Source organism: Rosa chinensis, chromosome 1, assembly GCF_002994745.2.
Source record: "Rosa chinensis cultivar Old Blush chromosome 1, RchiOBHm-V2, whole genome shotgun sequence".
NCBI lineage: Eukaryota > Viridiplantae > Streptophyta > Magnoliopsida > Rosales > Rosaceae > Rosa > Rosa chinensis.
This window is the reverse complement of record NC_037088.1, coordinates 43361311-43375655: the sequence shown is the minus strand read 5'-3', so window position 1 is coordinate 43375655 and position 14345 is coordinate 43361311. Positions and strand designations below refer to the sequence as shown.

The following is a 14345-nucleotide window of genomic DNA, read 5'->3' as shown; positions in this document are numbered from 1 at the left end:
ATTGAATGACTCCCTGCACCAAGTTTTTTAGGTTCAAATCTTTGCCTGTCTATTATTTATATCATGAACTTTATCTTATACAAGTTTAAGGTGTATATCAATTCACTAAGGAGTTTAAACTGCAACTGTAACAAAATAATATCTTGCAGGAAATTCAAAGTTGTTATACAGGTACAGACTTTGCTTTGGTTTGATGTAGACAACTTAAAAAAACAGGAGCAATAGTTTGCTCGACCCACCAAATTTTTGGTCAAAAGTTAAACTTCCCACATTTTTTTTTCCCACAATTATTCGCACTTTGGCCTCCATTCTCCATTTTCCAGTTGACCCTTCTCTTTCTCTCTCTCTTTTATTTACAGTGCAAAAAATATGTAAAGTATACACAAGGTATATTCTCCTCCGGTCTCCATTTGTTTCTGTTATTGTTTCTTTGTCTGTCAGCACATATAGAACTTTCAGTATATGGGGTCTTGTTGTGACTTTGGTTCTTATGGAGATAATAAGATTATGAATGATTTAGCGATTTAATGGACATGTGGTGGTCATTAATCCTATATCTATATCTACATTACTAGTTACTCTCTTTTTTTACCAAGAAAGAAACAATCAAGAATATGAAGATGAAATGTTATTCATGCTTCTAGCATTATTCTGCAATATTCCTTTTCATTTTTGCAAGTACTTGGAAATAATATTGACTTTGGAGTGCATAAAAACACAAGTACATGGAAATAATTGCAGCCTTGAAATTAGCTTTTAATTTTTGGTTGCTGATGAGTTTGTTTGTGTAGTTTGCAAGTACTGAGTAATTGATTTTTATTTTTCATACTTCTGTTGCAATTGTATATGAAAATGAGAGGTTGTAATACAGACTAATTTGAATTATATATTGTTGGTTGGAAGACCTGTGGTTGGATTATAGACTTGGCTCAATCTAATTGTTGAATTTCAGGAGTGTTAATATGTACTTGATATTGGTTTGTGCTATATTTATCAGGTTATGATTGAAGATATTGGGAAGCCGATTAAGCAACTATAAACCTACAAGGTGCAGGACATTGATTTACTTGACTAGAATTGTTGAACTGTAATTTGTTATACTTTATAAATTTGTTTGCATATGGTGTATTTTGATTCAGTTAATATTGCATTTGGTGGTGTATTTTGAGGGGTGTGCAATTGGAGAAAGCTTCCTTTTGTTATTAAATAATTTTTTTTTTTTTTGGTTTTTTTACAAGTTTTAAGGACACGTTTTGAATGTCCTCTATGACTCTTTTAAGTGTCCTGTTTTAGTTTTAAGGACACATATGAGTGTATTTTTTGTGTCCTCTTATGGTTTTAAGGACTCCATTTTCAGACCTTTTAGGACACAGTTTGTGTGTCCTAGTATAGAATAGAGGACACATATTAGAAGATATAAGGATGCAATTTAGGTGTCCTCTTATGGATTTAAGGACACTGCATCCAGAGCTTTAAGGACACACAAACTGTGTCCTCGTATAGAAAAGAGGACACGTTTTCAGTGTCCTTGTTTGAGACTTATAATGACTGCCGGATAGAGGACTTTTTTTTAAAGAGTCCTTGTATGTATTTAAGGACACAGTTTCAGTGTCCTTAAATGGTGTTTTTCTAGTAGTGACCCTGACCTGCAGGATTAACCCCTACACCATTGAATAGTGCACCGGGTCGCCACACAATAAACCCGGTAAGCTTATGAAAGCTCGTATGAGTAATTCATGAACATTAATCAACAACTCACACAAATCAACTTAAGGAAACAATGCAATCATGATTCCTTCTAACATTCCATATCCTTTCCACCAAAGGGGCAACTTAAGTCACCACTGTAACAATGTTCTATTTGCTAACTTATCCATCAAGAAGCAAATCAAGTCTCATCTAGACAATAAAAGAAGAATACTCTCGAAACTCTCCTTTAAACTACATACTCATGAGTCTCCAGCAACCTCGACAGTTACCCCCATAAGCTAAAATGGCCGACAGACTAGAGCTCTAACTAAACGTAGCTACTCGTCCGGTCAAAAGCGTGATTCCTCAATTCCTTACCTCGGTCACCATCTGTGACATATGATTTCGACCCCGTCTGGTCTTAAAATCAAACGTCAAGGTCACCATCTGCAACCTGTCACCATTTGTAACATATGATTTCAGACCCCGTCTGATCTTAAAATCAAACATCAAGGTCACCATCTTCAACTTGTCACCGTCTATGACATATGATTTCAGACCCCATCTGATCTTAAAATCAAACATCAAATCACCATTTGCAACCTGTCATCGTCTGTGACATATATATGATTTTTCGACCCCGTCTGGTCTTAGAAAAAAACGTTAAGTAAGTCGCATCTGATCTAAAAACGTTACAAAATCTAACTTTGGCTTTCCCCATCCCTGCTCACCATTTGTGGCTCTTGGTACAAAGACCAATATATTTAGAATAAGTCGCGTCTGACTCAAAAATATAGCATCAAACTCAATACTTTTTAAACAATAGAAAACATCTTTTTCCACAATATTGTTTCTTGAAAAGTTGCCTTCAATAACAATATGAACACAATCATACATATTATTTATCACACATCACTTACCAGAATATACATATATATTTCACGTAAATACACACACACACACGTAGTCATTCGCTCAAGAATGCCTATTAATACCAACTATAGTTTGAAGTTAAATAATAACGCCAAAACAATAATGGTAACTACGTTCATAAATGAATGTTGTGAGATTACTCACCTCGAAACTCCTGCTGCGTCTTTAATATAGAACAAAGCAGTCAATCCACAAAATAGTCGTCCAAAAATACTTCATCAAGTACCTAAGGAAGTACAGCCTTGATTCAGTCACTGAAACACAAGGAATAACATTCGAAACCCTAAATCGAACCAAAATTCCCAAATTGTCGCCAATTGAGGCGAAACCACATCCGAGACCACCCAATGTCTCCGGAATACTTATGCGATCGGTATGTCAAAATCACAAGTCGATCGGACGCTCAAATCCTCACGGATTAAATAAATCAACCAATATGAAACCGTAAAAATCATAACAATTTAATACGAACTCAAAAAATTGCATATTATATATCAAAATGCTCGTATCGACGAGTAGAAGATATATAATACCAGAAACAGTCCTTTACATGGCCGGAATGATGCCAGAATGCCTCCATGGGCGGTGGCGCACCCCAGTCGACCAAAACTCAATATTTCACAAAACTTCCAACATCAAAGATATTCAGCTCAGCATGCTTAACCATTTTCATAACTAGCACGAAGTTAGAAACTAAGCATAAAGGGTCGAAAACTACCTCGCAAGCAGTGAATTACTGTTCAATCCTAGTTGAACTAAATTTCACATGAATCGATCCAAACAACCACCACAGATCGATCCAGGAGGCTTCTACGAACTCACAACAAGAAGCATGCAGCTGTGGCGTCACCGGAGCAGTGTTTTCCGACCGGGTCCGAATACCCCAAAGTTCGCCGCTTTGCTACACCGTCATCGTTGGGAATCACTGCTAGAGGACACCACAGGGAGGAGCGGACGGCGGAGACGAGCCAATCTGGAAAGTTTTGCCGCTGGAGACCGTTGGAGCTATTCGGAAAAGCTGGGTCGGGTCAGCCGGTTTCGGGTCGGGTCAGTCGGGTTTCTTCGACACTGAAGGTGTAGCCGAGAGAGAAAAGAGAGAGAAGAGGGTTTCCGGAAATGACAAATGGGATTTATGAAAATATTTTCGGAAATTCCTTATTTATACCAAAATGGAAAATTCATCCAATGGCCATAACTTCTTCATACGAACTCCGATTGATGCGTTCCATATGTCCACAAACTCGTATCAACGCGCTCTACGACTTTCGTGAAATTTTTTTCAGAGAATCTCAATGTATCAAAAGTCAACCTTGAAACCCCCCCCCCCCCCCACCCCCCCCCCCAACATCCACACTTTTCGAATAAAAATTCGTCCGAAACACTTCCGCTCCATCCACTAGCCACGAAACCGTCCAATCACCATAAAATTAATTCTAGAAAATCCTCAGAAAATAAATACGAATTTCCGGGGCATCACATATATAATACGGGAGAGTTTCTAATGAGAACCACTAAACTAAGGACTTTCTAATCAACGGTTTGAGAATTGGGAGACTCACTTTTCAATTACATTATTGCAAATCAACCGTTAGATATTTATGTATGCATGAGTAGATCACTTCTGAAAATTTTCATCCAAATTGCTAATCGTTAAGGTACCGAACTAAATCAAATCAATGGACAAACCAAATCTGTCAAAACTGAACCGTTCATGTTCATAAATGATAAATCACGATTAGGAATGTCTTAACAATTTTCAATTTTGTTGAAAAATTGTATAAATAATCTACACATGAATATCTAAATATTTAACGGTTGTGTTGCGAAAATGTGATCGAAAAAATGGGTCTCAGAAGAGGACTATGAAGTCCTCATTTTTGTAGTCCTCATTAGAACCTCTCCCTATTTCCAATAAATGGGCTTCTGGTTCAATAATCATTTATTGATACTCCAGAAACATTATGGCATCTCGAAAATATGTACAAAACTCATGGGAGGAAATCTGCTGTCCCCAAAATACATGTGCCAAACCTGTCTCTTATCTATATTTCTGACACCTGTCTATTAACTTAACACTGTCTAACTATGTTTAACTCTTTTACCCATAACAAGATTAAAATAAAATATACTCGTCCTTCCTCTTCGCCTGCCTCTGTATTTCTAGATCTTTGGCTCAATACTTCAAACAAAATGAGGCTGTTGGGCTCGAGTCTTTGCTTCCTTGTGTCTACCAAGTTCCAAGTAAAGTTCTTTTCTTCGTCTTGATCTTCCCTTCATTCTTCTTTTGGCTATTGGGTCCTCATTGAATTATTACATTGGATTAAATTCAGTTTAGTCCCTCAGACTTTAGGCCAAACATCAGTTTGGTCCCTCATCTTTTTTTTTTTTAATCAAACTCATCCCTGATCTCTCAAATTCCATCAACGTCGTCCAAAATTTAAATCCAGCTCTAAAAGTGATGTCATGCGCTGAGCTGGACTCGACAAGGAGAGCCCACACTTCACTTTCTAACCTAAATTTGTATGAAATGTCTAAAATAACCCTACTGACCCTTTTCCTTCCATTACAGCCTCGATAACAATTCCCAAAGGTGTAAACCTAATCCCTAATTGAAATCGTAATCCCTTCTGGCTCTCTCGGGCTCTCTCTCAGTGTTCATGTACCACTTGGAAAATTTGGACCCTAGATTGAAGAACCCAGATCAACCTATTACTGGATTAGAGTATCTACATGGCTGAGCCCGATGACTGGATACCTCGATTGGAAAATAGAGGCGAAGAAATTCCAAACTACGGTGAGTGTTGAATTCAAAAATGAAGATTTCTGCCTTTTTTTTTCCAGAGGTTTTCTGTTTTGGGTTTGATTAAGAGGTTATTGGTTTTTCAATTTGGGGCCTTGTTTGTTCTTGGGTATATCGTATTGCATTCAAATTGAAATTTATTGGCTGTTTGGTTACTCGGTTTGGAAATTTAGGGTTTGGAAGCTTCGAAGTACAAGGTTGTGATTTTAGGGTTTAGGTTTTGTCAAATAAGGTTTGGAAGCTTCTCATTTGGGGATTTCAAGAATTAGGGTTTGGAATTATATTTTGTGGTCTTCTGTTTCTCTTTATATAAGAAAGGAATTAAATATGCAAGGTTGCATGTGCTTGTTGTGGAGTATGTGAAATACGAGATTTAAGACTGGGTCTATAGTCCTGCAGGGCCAGTGGTCCTACTAAAGAATTCATTTTTGGCCGGTTTTGGTTGTTGGAGCTGTTAAACTATGACGTTGGCTTATTTATTGTTCTTTATTGTGCTTATTATTGTTTTATGCAATAGTACCATGTTTAGGGCTGTATTGTGGTTTACTTTTGACAAGGTGTTGTGGCTGTTTGGTTAGTGGTATGCTGTTCTAACAGTGTGTTTTTTCACTTTCAGTTCACCTTGATTATTTTACCCCCAAGGTATACCATAGTGGCTATATAGATCACATTGAAGGTAAGTACATTGGAGGAAGCATCAATTACACATCGACCCTAAATACGCTGGGACAAGGATAGATTACTGGTATTCCATTGGTAGTGAGGAGGATGGAAAGACAAAGATGAGCTGTGATAGTGATGTGATCAGAATGTGTTGCCTGGTGCCTAAAATAAGGCTGGTGATACTTTACCTTTACCATTTGGAGCTAGACCATGCTTATGAAGAATCTCTAGATGATTTGTTTATGTATGAAGACCAAATACCTGGTTGGAGTCAAGCTGCATCAAGCAATGTTGTCATAGAAGAGCTACCAAATTCACCAAGAAAGCCAAGAACAAGTGTCAAGATTGAGGAGCTGCCTGATTATCCTAAGAACCTGCCTCAGGTGCCAAACCAAGTGAAGGGAAAAAGGTATAAGATGTAGACAATTAGGAAGGCTTTGCCTAGTGTGAAGATTATTGAGCATCAAGAGGATGTGCCAACTCAAGCAAGCAGAGTTCCTGTCATAGATCCTACTGATAAAGGAAAGGGTAAATTGGAGTTTGAGCAAGTTGATGGTGATAGTGATGATGACTATGATGGTGAGGGTTTAGGAGGAAAATCTCATGGTGATGGTTTAGGAGGACATGATGATGGTGAGGGTTTAGGGTTTAGAGATGATGGTGAGATTTTATGAGGACAAGAGGGAGAGGATGTAGAAATTAAGGTTGAGGATGGCTGGGGATCAAGTGAGGATCGAATGAGGAGGAATGTGAGTCTAAAGGAGGATTGAAGTTTAGTTCAGAAGAAGATAGTCAAGATGAGGACTATAACCCGACTGCTGATAATGATGATGTTGCAGCCTATGGAGTTGATGATGACTTCTTGTTTGACTTGTTAACAGACCCTGAGGGAGGTGAAAGGGCTTCAGATGAGGGATGTGGTATTGCTTCTGTGGGGAGAAGTAATGTGGATGAAGGAGCTGAGGATGAGGATAATGAGGGTATGTTTGGGGATATTGACTCTGATGAAGAAGGAATAGGGCAAGAACACAACTCTGATGATGATGGAGAGGGACCTAACTTTCCAAAATTCAACCCTAAGGTGGACATGAAGGACCCACATTTCTGCAAGGGATACTGTTTGCTACCCCTCAAATCCTGAGAGCAACTATAAGGGAGCAGGCGATTCAGAAGGGTTGGGTCCCTATTTTTGTAAAGAAGGACAAAAAAAGGCTAAGGGCTATTTACAAAGTTGAGAACTGTGACTTTGAGCTGTATGCATCCAAGATGCAACATGAGAATACATTTTAGATCAAGACCTACCAAAAAAAGCATAGCTGTGCAAGAGTTATTGACAACACTGCTGTTAGAACCCCATATCTGATTGAAAAGTTTGCTGACATGATACAGCTTAATTCTGACATCTCAACAGGTAAATGTTAAAGTTCACTATATTTTGTTTACAAGTTTATTGAACTAAATATGTATTTTGTGGCTGATTGCTTAAGGATGTCTTGTTTTCTTGCAACAAAAGCACTTATGCAGTCCATGTCAGCTGGGGTAAAGGCAAGGGTGTCCTTTCAGCAAGCATACAGGACTAAGAAAGCTGATGTGCAACAACTTGAAAAGTCCTTGAAAGAACAGTATGCAAGGGTGCAAGAATATGCAAGTGAGCTGAGAAGGGTGGACTCGGACACAACTGTTGAAATCAAATGTGATTTCAACAATCTTGACAAGGCCCTTATCTTTAAAAGAATGTATATTTGCTTGAGTGCACTAAAGATGGGGTTCAGGAGTGGTTGCAGACCCATTTTAGGTGTAGATGGCTGCCACTTAAAGAGTGCCTATGGAGGTCAACTTCTTTCTGCAGTGGGGCTGGATGCAAATAACACCACCTATGTGGTGGCTTATGCAATAGTGGAACAAGACAGCAAGGATTCTTGGCTGTGGTTTCTGAGGCTTTTACAAAATGATCTAAATAGCACTGGAGAAGGAAATGGATTTACATTTATTTCTAACAAGCAAAAGGGGTTGCTTCCTGCATGTGAAGAGGTTCTCCCTCTTCTTGATCAGGTTCTGTGTCAGACACCTATGGACCAACTTTAACAAGGTGTTTCCTGAAAAAGCCATGAAGGATCAACTTTGGTCAATTGCCAAATCCACCACTCTGGCTTATTTCTGGAAGGAGATGGTTTTGATTAAGCAGATGGTAACTTGCTTCCTAAATTTTATTTGCTCAAGTTTGGTTAATTGTTATTGCTTGCTGCTAATTGTTTGTGTCTTTTACAAATTACAGATCTTGCACAACCTTTAAGGAACCCTAAGCACTGGAGTAGAGCACATTTTAACACATTCTTGAAATGTGATGTGTTTCTGAAAAATCTTTGTGAAAGTTTCAATGCTTTCATATTACCAGCAAGATCCAAACCTGTGATTTCTAGCTTTGAAGAAATCACGGTGAAGTTGATGAAGAGGATTGCATTAAGGAAAGAGAAGATGAGAAAAGTTGTGGATCCTATTTGCCCCAAGCCTAGGGAGATTTTAGAGAAGAATAAGGTTAAGTCTACAACTGATTGCATCTCTAGTGGTATTGGGAGCCCTAAAATAGAGGCGGAGAGCATTGGAGGAGACAGGTATCTGGTTGAACTGCAAAGAAGGAGCTGTGCTTGCAGAAGATGGGATCTAACAGGTATACCTTGCAAGCATGCCTGCTCTGCTATCAACTTCATGAGAGAACAGCCTGATGCATATGTGGATGCCTGCTATTTGACCAAGACCTACATGGACATTTACTCCCACACAGTGAAGCGTGTGAATGGGATGGACTTGTGGATGCCTTCTAAAGAACCTGCCATCCTCTCTCCTTAGTATAATAGACAGCCTGGTAGGCCAAAGACAAAAAGAATCAAAGATGCATCTGAGAAGGAGACTGAAGAACCCCAGCTTGGAAGGGTCCAAAAATCTTTAAAGTGTGGCAACTGTGGCATATTGGGTCACAATGTCAAGACCTGTCATAGGCATCTTCCAGCCAAGACAACAGCAGCTAATGGGACAAAGAAGAGAAGGCTAAACAGTGGAGAGGCATCATCTACTAAGGTATTATGTGGTTATGATTTAATCCTAATTTAAATGCAATTGATATGGTACTGAGCAGCTTACTTGGTGCAGGCAAAGGGTATCAAACCACCACCAAAAACAAAGAATGAGCTTAGGGCAAAAGCAAAGTAGAGACAAATGGAAGAGAAGGTAACTGATGCAACTTTCTTAATTATGTTTGAAGACACATCCTTTGCTCTTAGTTGATATTTTCATGTTATTATTACAGAAAAATAGAGATGCAAAGAGGGCAACATCTAGACCTGCTACAAGCCAAGGCAGACCCCTAAAAGCTCCTGCCAGCAAGGGTAAAGTCGCTTCTACTACTGCATAATCTTCACAAGATTCATCAAGGTCATCTGCAAGGATCTGAGAAAATGCATAGAATGCTGGAAAATAGAGCATGTGAAGAGAGGGGGATAAGCAACCAAGGTTAGGATTTAGAGATGCAAAGTTGCAATTTTTTGTGCAACCATGTGCTGTGTCACATGATGCTGGCCCTAATCTTTTGGTCAGATGATTAGGGGTATAATTTTATGCAACTTCTTCCAAACAGTGGTTTTTTTGTTTGCTTGGATGTAAACAACACATTGCTACATCTATTCTATTTGGTTGCTAATTATGAACAACATTTTCATCAAATTTTATGGTTTTGGTCAACTTATGGTAATTTTCTGGATTTTGTCAAATTCTCTTCATTTTCTAGAAAATTTGCAGGTTTCATCCATATTTTATGGTTTGGAAATTCTTAATACCAATTTAAGGATTATGCTAGCATTTTTTTAAAAAAATTAGAGGCAAACAGTTCAAAAAGACGATTCTGCCCTCCAAGAGGGTTAGAAATTGAAATGTGGACCCTCCTTGTCGGGTCCAACTCAGCGCATGACATCACTTTTAGCGCCGGATTCAGATTTTGGACGACGTTGGTGGAATTTGAGAGATCATGGGTGAGTTTGATTAAAAAAAAAAAAGATAAAGGACCAAACTGATGTTTGGCCTGAAGTCTGAAGGACTAAACTGAATTTAATCCTATTACATTCTTGGTTTCTTCCATGCAATCTAAGATTTGCTGGATCTAGGTATCTAATTGAATGAAAGTTCAATTACATAACTCGTGTATAGGACTTTAGGTGCTTTTAGCATGGTGTTTCTTGACATGAATCTGATATGATGAATTTTATTATCATTCTATTCTTGGATAACTTCTGTAATCGGTAAAAGTAAGGGTGGCTTTGTTAGAGTGAAGGCTTTCCGGTGAAATTTCAAGATTGGGGGTTCTAAGGTTTTCAGTTTTCTATATGAGTGAGAAATGGTTCTGTGATGGTAAAGAGCATGGTGACTCGGCCCAGATGAGAATTGAGGACAACGATGACAACTCAGGAAAACAAATTGTTTGAATCTTTGTGAAGAACAAGAACTGAGAGTCTGGGTGTGAATGGTAGAAGAAATTTTGCTCATCAAATTCTTTTTGATCCAGAAAAGGTAGAAGTTCAAGACATTTGCTTGATAAGAGTCTCTATCGAAGTGCTGAAATCTTGTAGAACGGAGGTTTGATTTTGGGTGAATGATCAAGAAACACCAGATTGGTTAACTTCTTTATTTGTTGTGCATCTTTTTTCTAACAGAGTTAGTAAGATGTTGAGTTGATAGACAGGTGTCTAATTACTATTTAAGGGACAGGTTTGGCACATGTATTTTGGGGACAGCAGATGAATATAATATACCAGAGCTAGCAGAAGAGTGAGTTATGGCCCGAATAACAAAGGCTAGCACAATATATTTTTGCATTCCCAATCCCATTGTTGTTCTTTTTTAGCCTCTTCACAATTAATGTTATGGATGAGAAACCCAGACGAGAATGGGATCCGTTTATATACAACCAAGAGAAACTATGGTTTAGAATATTTTACCCTTTTACCAACCACAAAACTCAGATCCAATCAGCCTCCAGTGATTATTGCAAATCTCAAGTCATTGCTTTACATGGATGATTATCAAAAATGTAACGGTATGTGCTTGTGAACATGTTAGATATTGCAGATTATTTATTTTGTGGAAGATTACATCCCTTTTTCAAAAAAAATAAAAATAAAAATTCCTTATTGACAACGTCCTGTGTGAATCCTTTGTCTTATAAAAGATTCAATGAAGGAGTACGTGTGTGTTTCTCCTCCCGGAATTTAAACACACCCTTTCTTATTAATTTGCCATGCTAGAAGTCTCAAATATTGAATGTAGATCGACGGGGAAAACAAGAAAAAAGAAAAAAATTGTGAGAAAAAAAAAATCCATCACCATTATTCTTTTGGTACTCGATGAATTTAGTCATTCTTCTCAACAATATATGCCAAATAATCTATTGTATTTTGTGTTGGGGAACAATCATATATATGATGTTCAATCATTACAGAAGTTTCAATAAAGATTGTAATAAACAGATTAGTCCTCAATAAATAAAAGTTGTTCGAACAACTGTACAACAAGGATTCATAGTGAGGTTATGTTTATAATGTATTTATAGCTATATCTAAGGCCACCTCCAACCCACTTGGACAAAGTGCTAAAGGGGCAATTTTTAGCCCAATTTAACTACAACCCAACAAGTTAAGGGCCGAAGTACTAAATATTATGACTATAGGTGAATTCAAAGGGCTATTTTTAGCCCCAAGGATGCCCCTTTGCCCCTTTAAAAAAATTGGATCAGAATCATATGACCCACGTCTGGGAGTGGAATCTAACAAAAGCATGACGTCAGCAACTAGCTGTTGGGGTTTGATTGTTTGTTTGTTTGTTTGTTTTTTTTTTTTTTTTAACTTTTACACTATAAATACATATGACTTCAACCTTCTTTTACACATCTTCCTTCTACTTCCTCATATATATATATATATATATATATATATATATCTCTCTCTCTCTCTCTCTCTCTCTCTCTCTCTCTCTCTCTCTCTCTCTCTATTCTAAATCTTTCATTTTCTCCCTATTCTTAATCTCTCATTTATTTTACTTTTATCGAAAATGGCTAGTTCGTTGAAAAGAAGTGTGAATATGATTCCAGTTTAAAAATATGATTCCAGTTTTATTCCATTTCAAAATTACGTAAAGATATTTTTAATTATCTTTAAAAAAAATACAACCAAAAAATATTTTTTATCATAAAAATTATTTCAATTACTATAAGTCAATTGACTTTAAAAAATAAGAACATATATATATATATATAATATATATATATATATATATATATGTATGTGTGTGTGTGTGTGTGTGTATATATACGAAGCCATTCGAGAGCGGACATCGCTGCTACGGCCTCAATCGAGCTGTAACGACGCAGCTCAGCTTGCTCGAGAGAGGCCAGGGGTCGTGCGGAGGGGTCTACAGTCGGGTGGAGTCGCCGGCGACGGGTTTTGAGGTGTTGCACAGAACCTGCAGTTGCAGGTGAGGTGACTGCCTAGAAACTGGCAAGTCCGACCTCGAACGGTGCCCAAAACGGTCTGGGACGCCTCCGACCTCCTTCCTGCAAGCCCCGCACCTCCATCGCCGCCTGGAAGCAGCCTGCTGCATCGACGTCCGCACTTTAGCGATAGTGCAGACGTCCGCCCTTGATCGGGCCTATATATATATATATAATGTCAAAATATATTTTAGGGCTATAATTTAGCCTTGGCGGGTTGGAGACTGTTGATGTCTAATCAATGAATAGTACAGAATTCAGGGCTATTTTTAACCCTTTCGGTTGGAGATGGCCTAAGATGTTGGTTTTACAAATAAGTGAAATAACCAATATGTCATAGTTCACCAATAAAAATTTAACATATTTAATTTTTTAAGTAATCTTATGTATGTGTGTAGATCATGCTGAAAATTAAGATGGTGTTTATTACTGCATAATAGAGCAAGTTGATAAAGTACATATAAGCCAGAGAACAAATATCTGCTACACGTTTATTTTCTTATTGATCAAATTTTTGTAGCATCATCTAAGGGCTACAGCAACAAAGCAACTGGCCCTCGACATTAAGGCATTTTCCATTGTTGAAACGTCGCGCAGCGCAGTCTTCTATACATTGGAGATCCCCGTTATTCCTCGCGCAGACTGATAAGCAAAAGGGATCAGGTGCCTGATTCACTTGCTCATCTACATGTAAAATTATTCCATCAATAGAATATAATTGTTTAATCTTTATACCACGAATCCAAAGAATCTGGTTTCGTAATCTTTCACTAATACTCCAGAAACGTTACGGTAGCTCAATTATACAGTATCGTGCATGTAAAACTCATCACCAAAAGCCAAAAGAAAAGAGTATTAGAAAGAGATAGAGAGGGAATACCAGAGATAGCAGAACAATAAGTTATCGCAAGAATAGCGACGGCTAGCACAATATATTTTTGCATGCCCAATCCCATTGTTGTTCTTCTTTAGCCTTCACAATGCTAACAATGCTATGGATGATAAATCCAGACAAGAATGATCCATTTATATACAACCAAGAGAAACTATGTTTTAGATCGAGTACTTTACCCTTGCAACCACAAAAATCAGATCCAGTGATTATTGCAAATCTCAAGTCATTGCTTCACTTGGATGATTATCAAAAATATAATGTATGTTGCTTTTGAACATGTCAGATATTGCATATACTATATTATTTGTGGAAGATTATATCCTTTTAAAAAAAAAAATTCCTTATTGACAATGTGCATATACTTTCCTTCTTTTTTTTCAACAAAAATGAGAAGTAGGCGACAGTATTTTCATTATTTTGAAAACAAACACCGTCAACTATAATCAGTAAAAATAACCAAAAAATTCAAGTGTTTTTAGAGGGTGTTATTTTTTGTTTTTTTTGAACCAAGTAAGCATTCATTTATCTCAAGCCAGAATGACACGGATACATACATTCTCTTGCCAACTCTAGGGTAAGTTTAGGACGTGGTATGCTAGCACTACCGATTAGACAACCAGTGCTCACTTATTTAGAAGCAAGCCTATAACTATGAAAAAACTAAAGCATAGTAAATAGGCTTATTTCAACAAAAAATTAAATTTCCTCCTTGCGAACCAAATTCGAAACCCCATAGACTCATAACATGACTGAATTAGACCATCCAACTTTGTTTGGACACCCAAGAGGGTTTAGGCACCCAAACAGAATTGGGCCTCCAACATAATTTGCGC

The 14345-nt window shown here is 37.7% G+C and overlaps 1 protein-coding gene across 1 annotated transcript; it reads left to right on the top strand.

The window, feature by feature from the left end:
- The first annotated feature begins 7546 nt into the window (after nt 1-7546).
- Nucleotides 7547-8932, top strand: LOC112167372. The gene is made up of 2 exons (XM_024304388.1): nt 7547-8144; nt 8361-8932. Exons 1-2 carry the CDS (start codon nt 7547-7549, stop codon nt 8930-8932), a joined length of 1170 nt encoding a protein of 389 aa, XP_024160156.1.
- The last annotated feature ends 5413 nt before the right edge of the window (nt 8933-14345 follow it).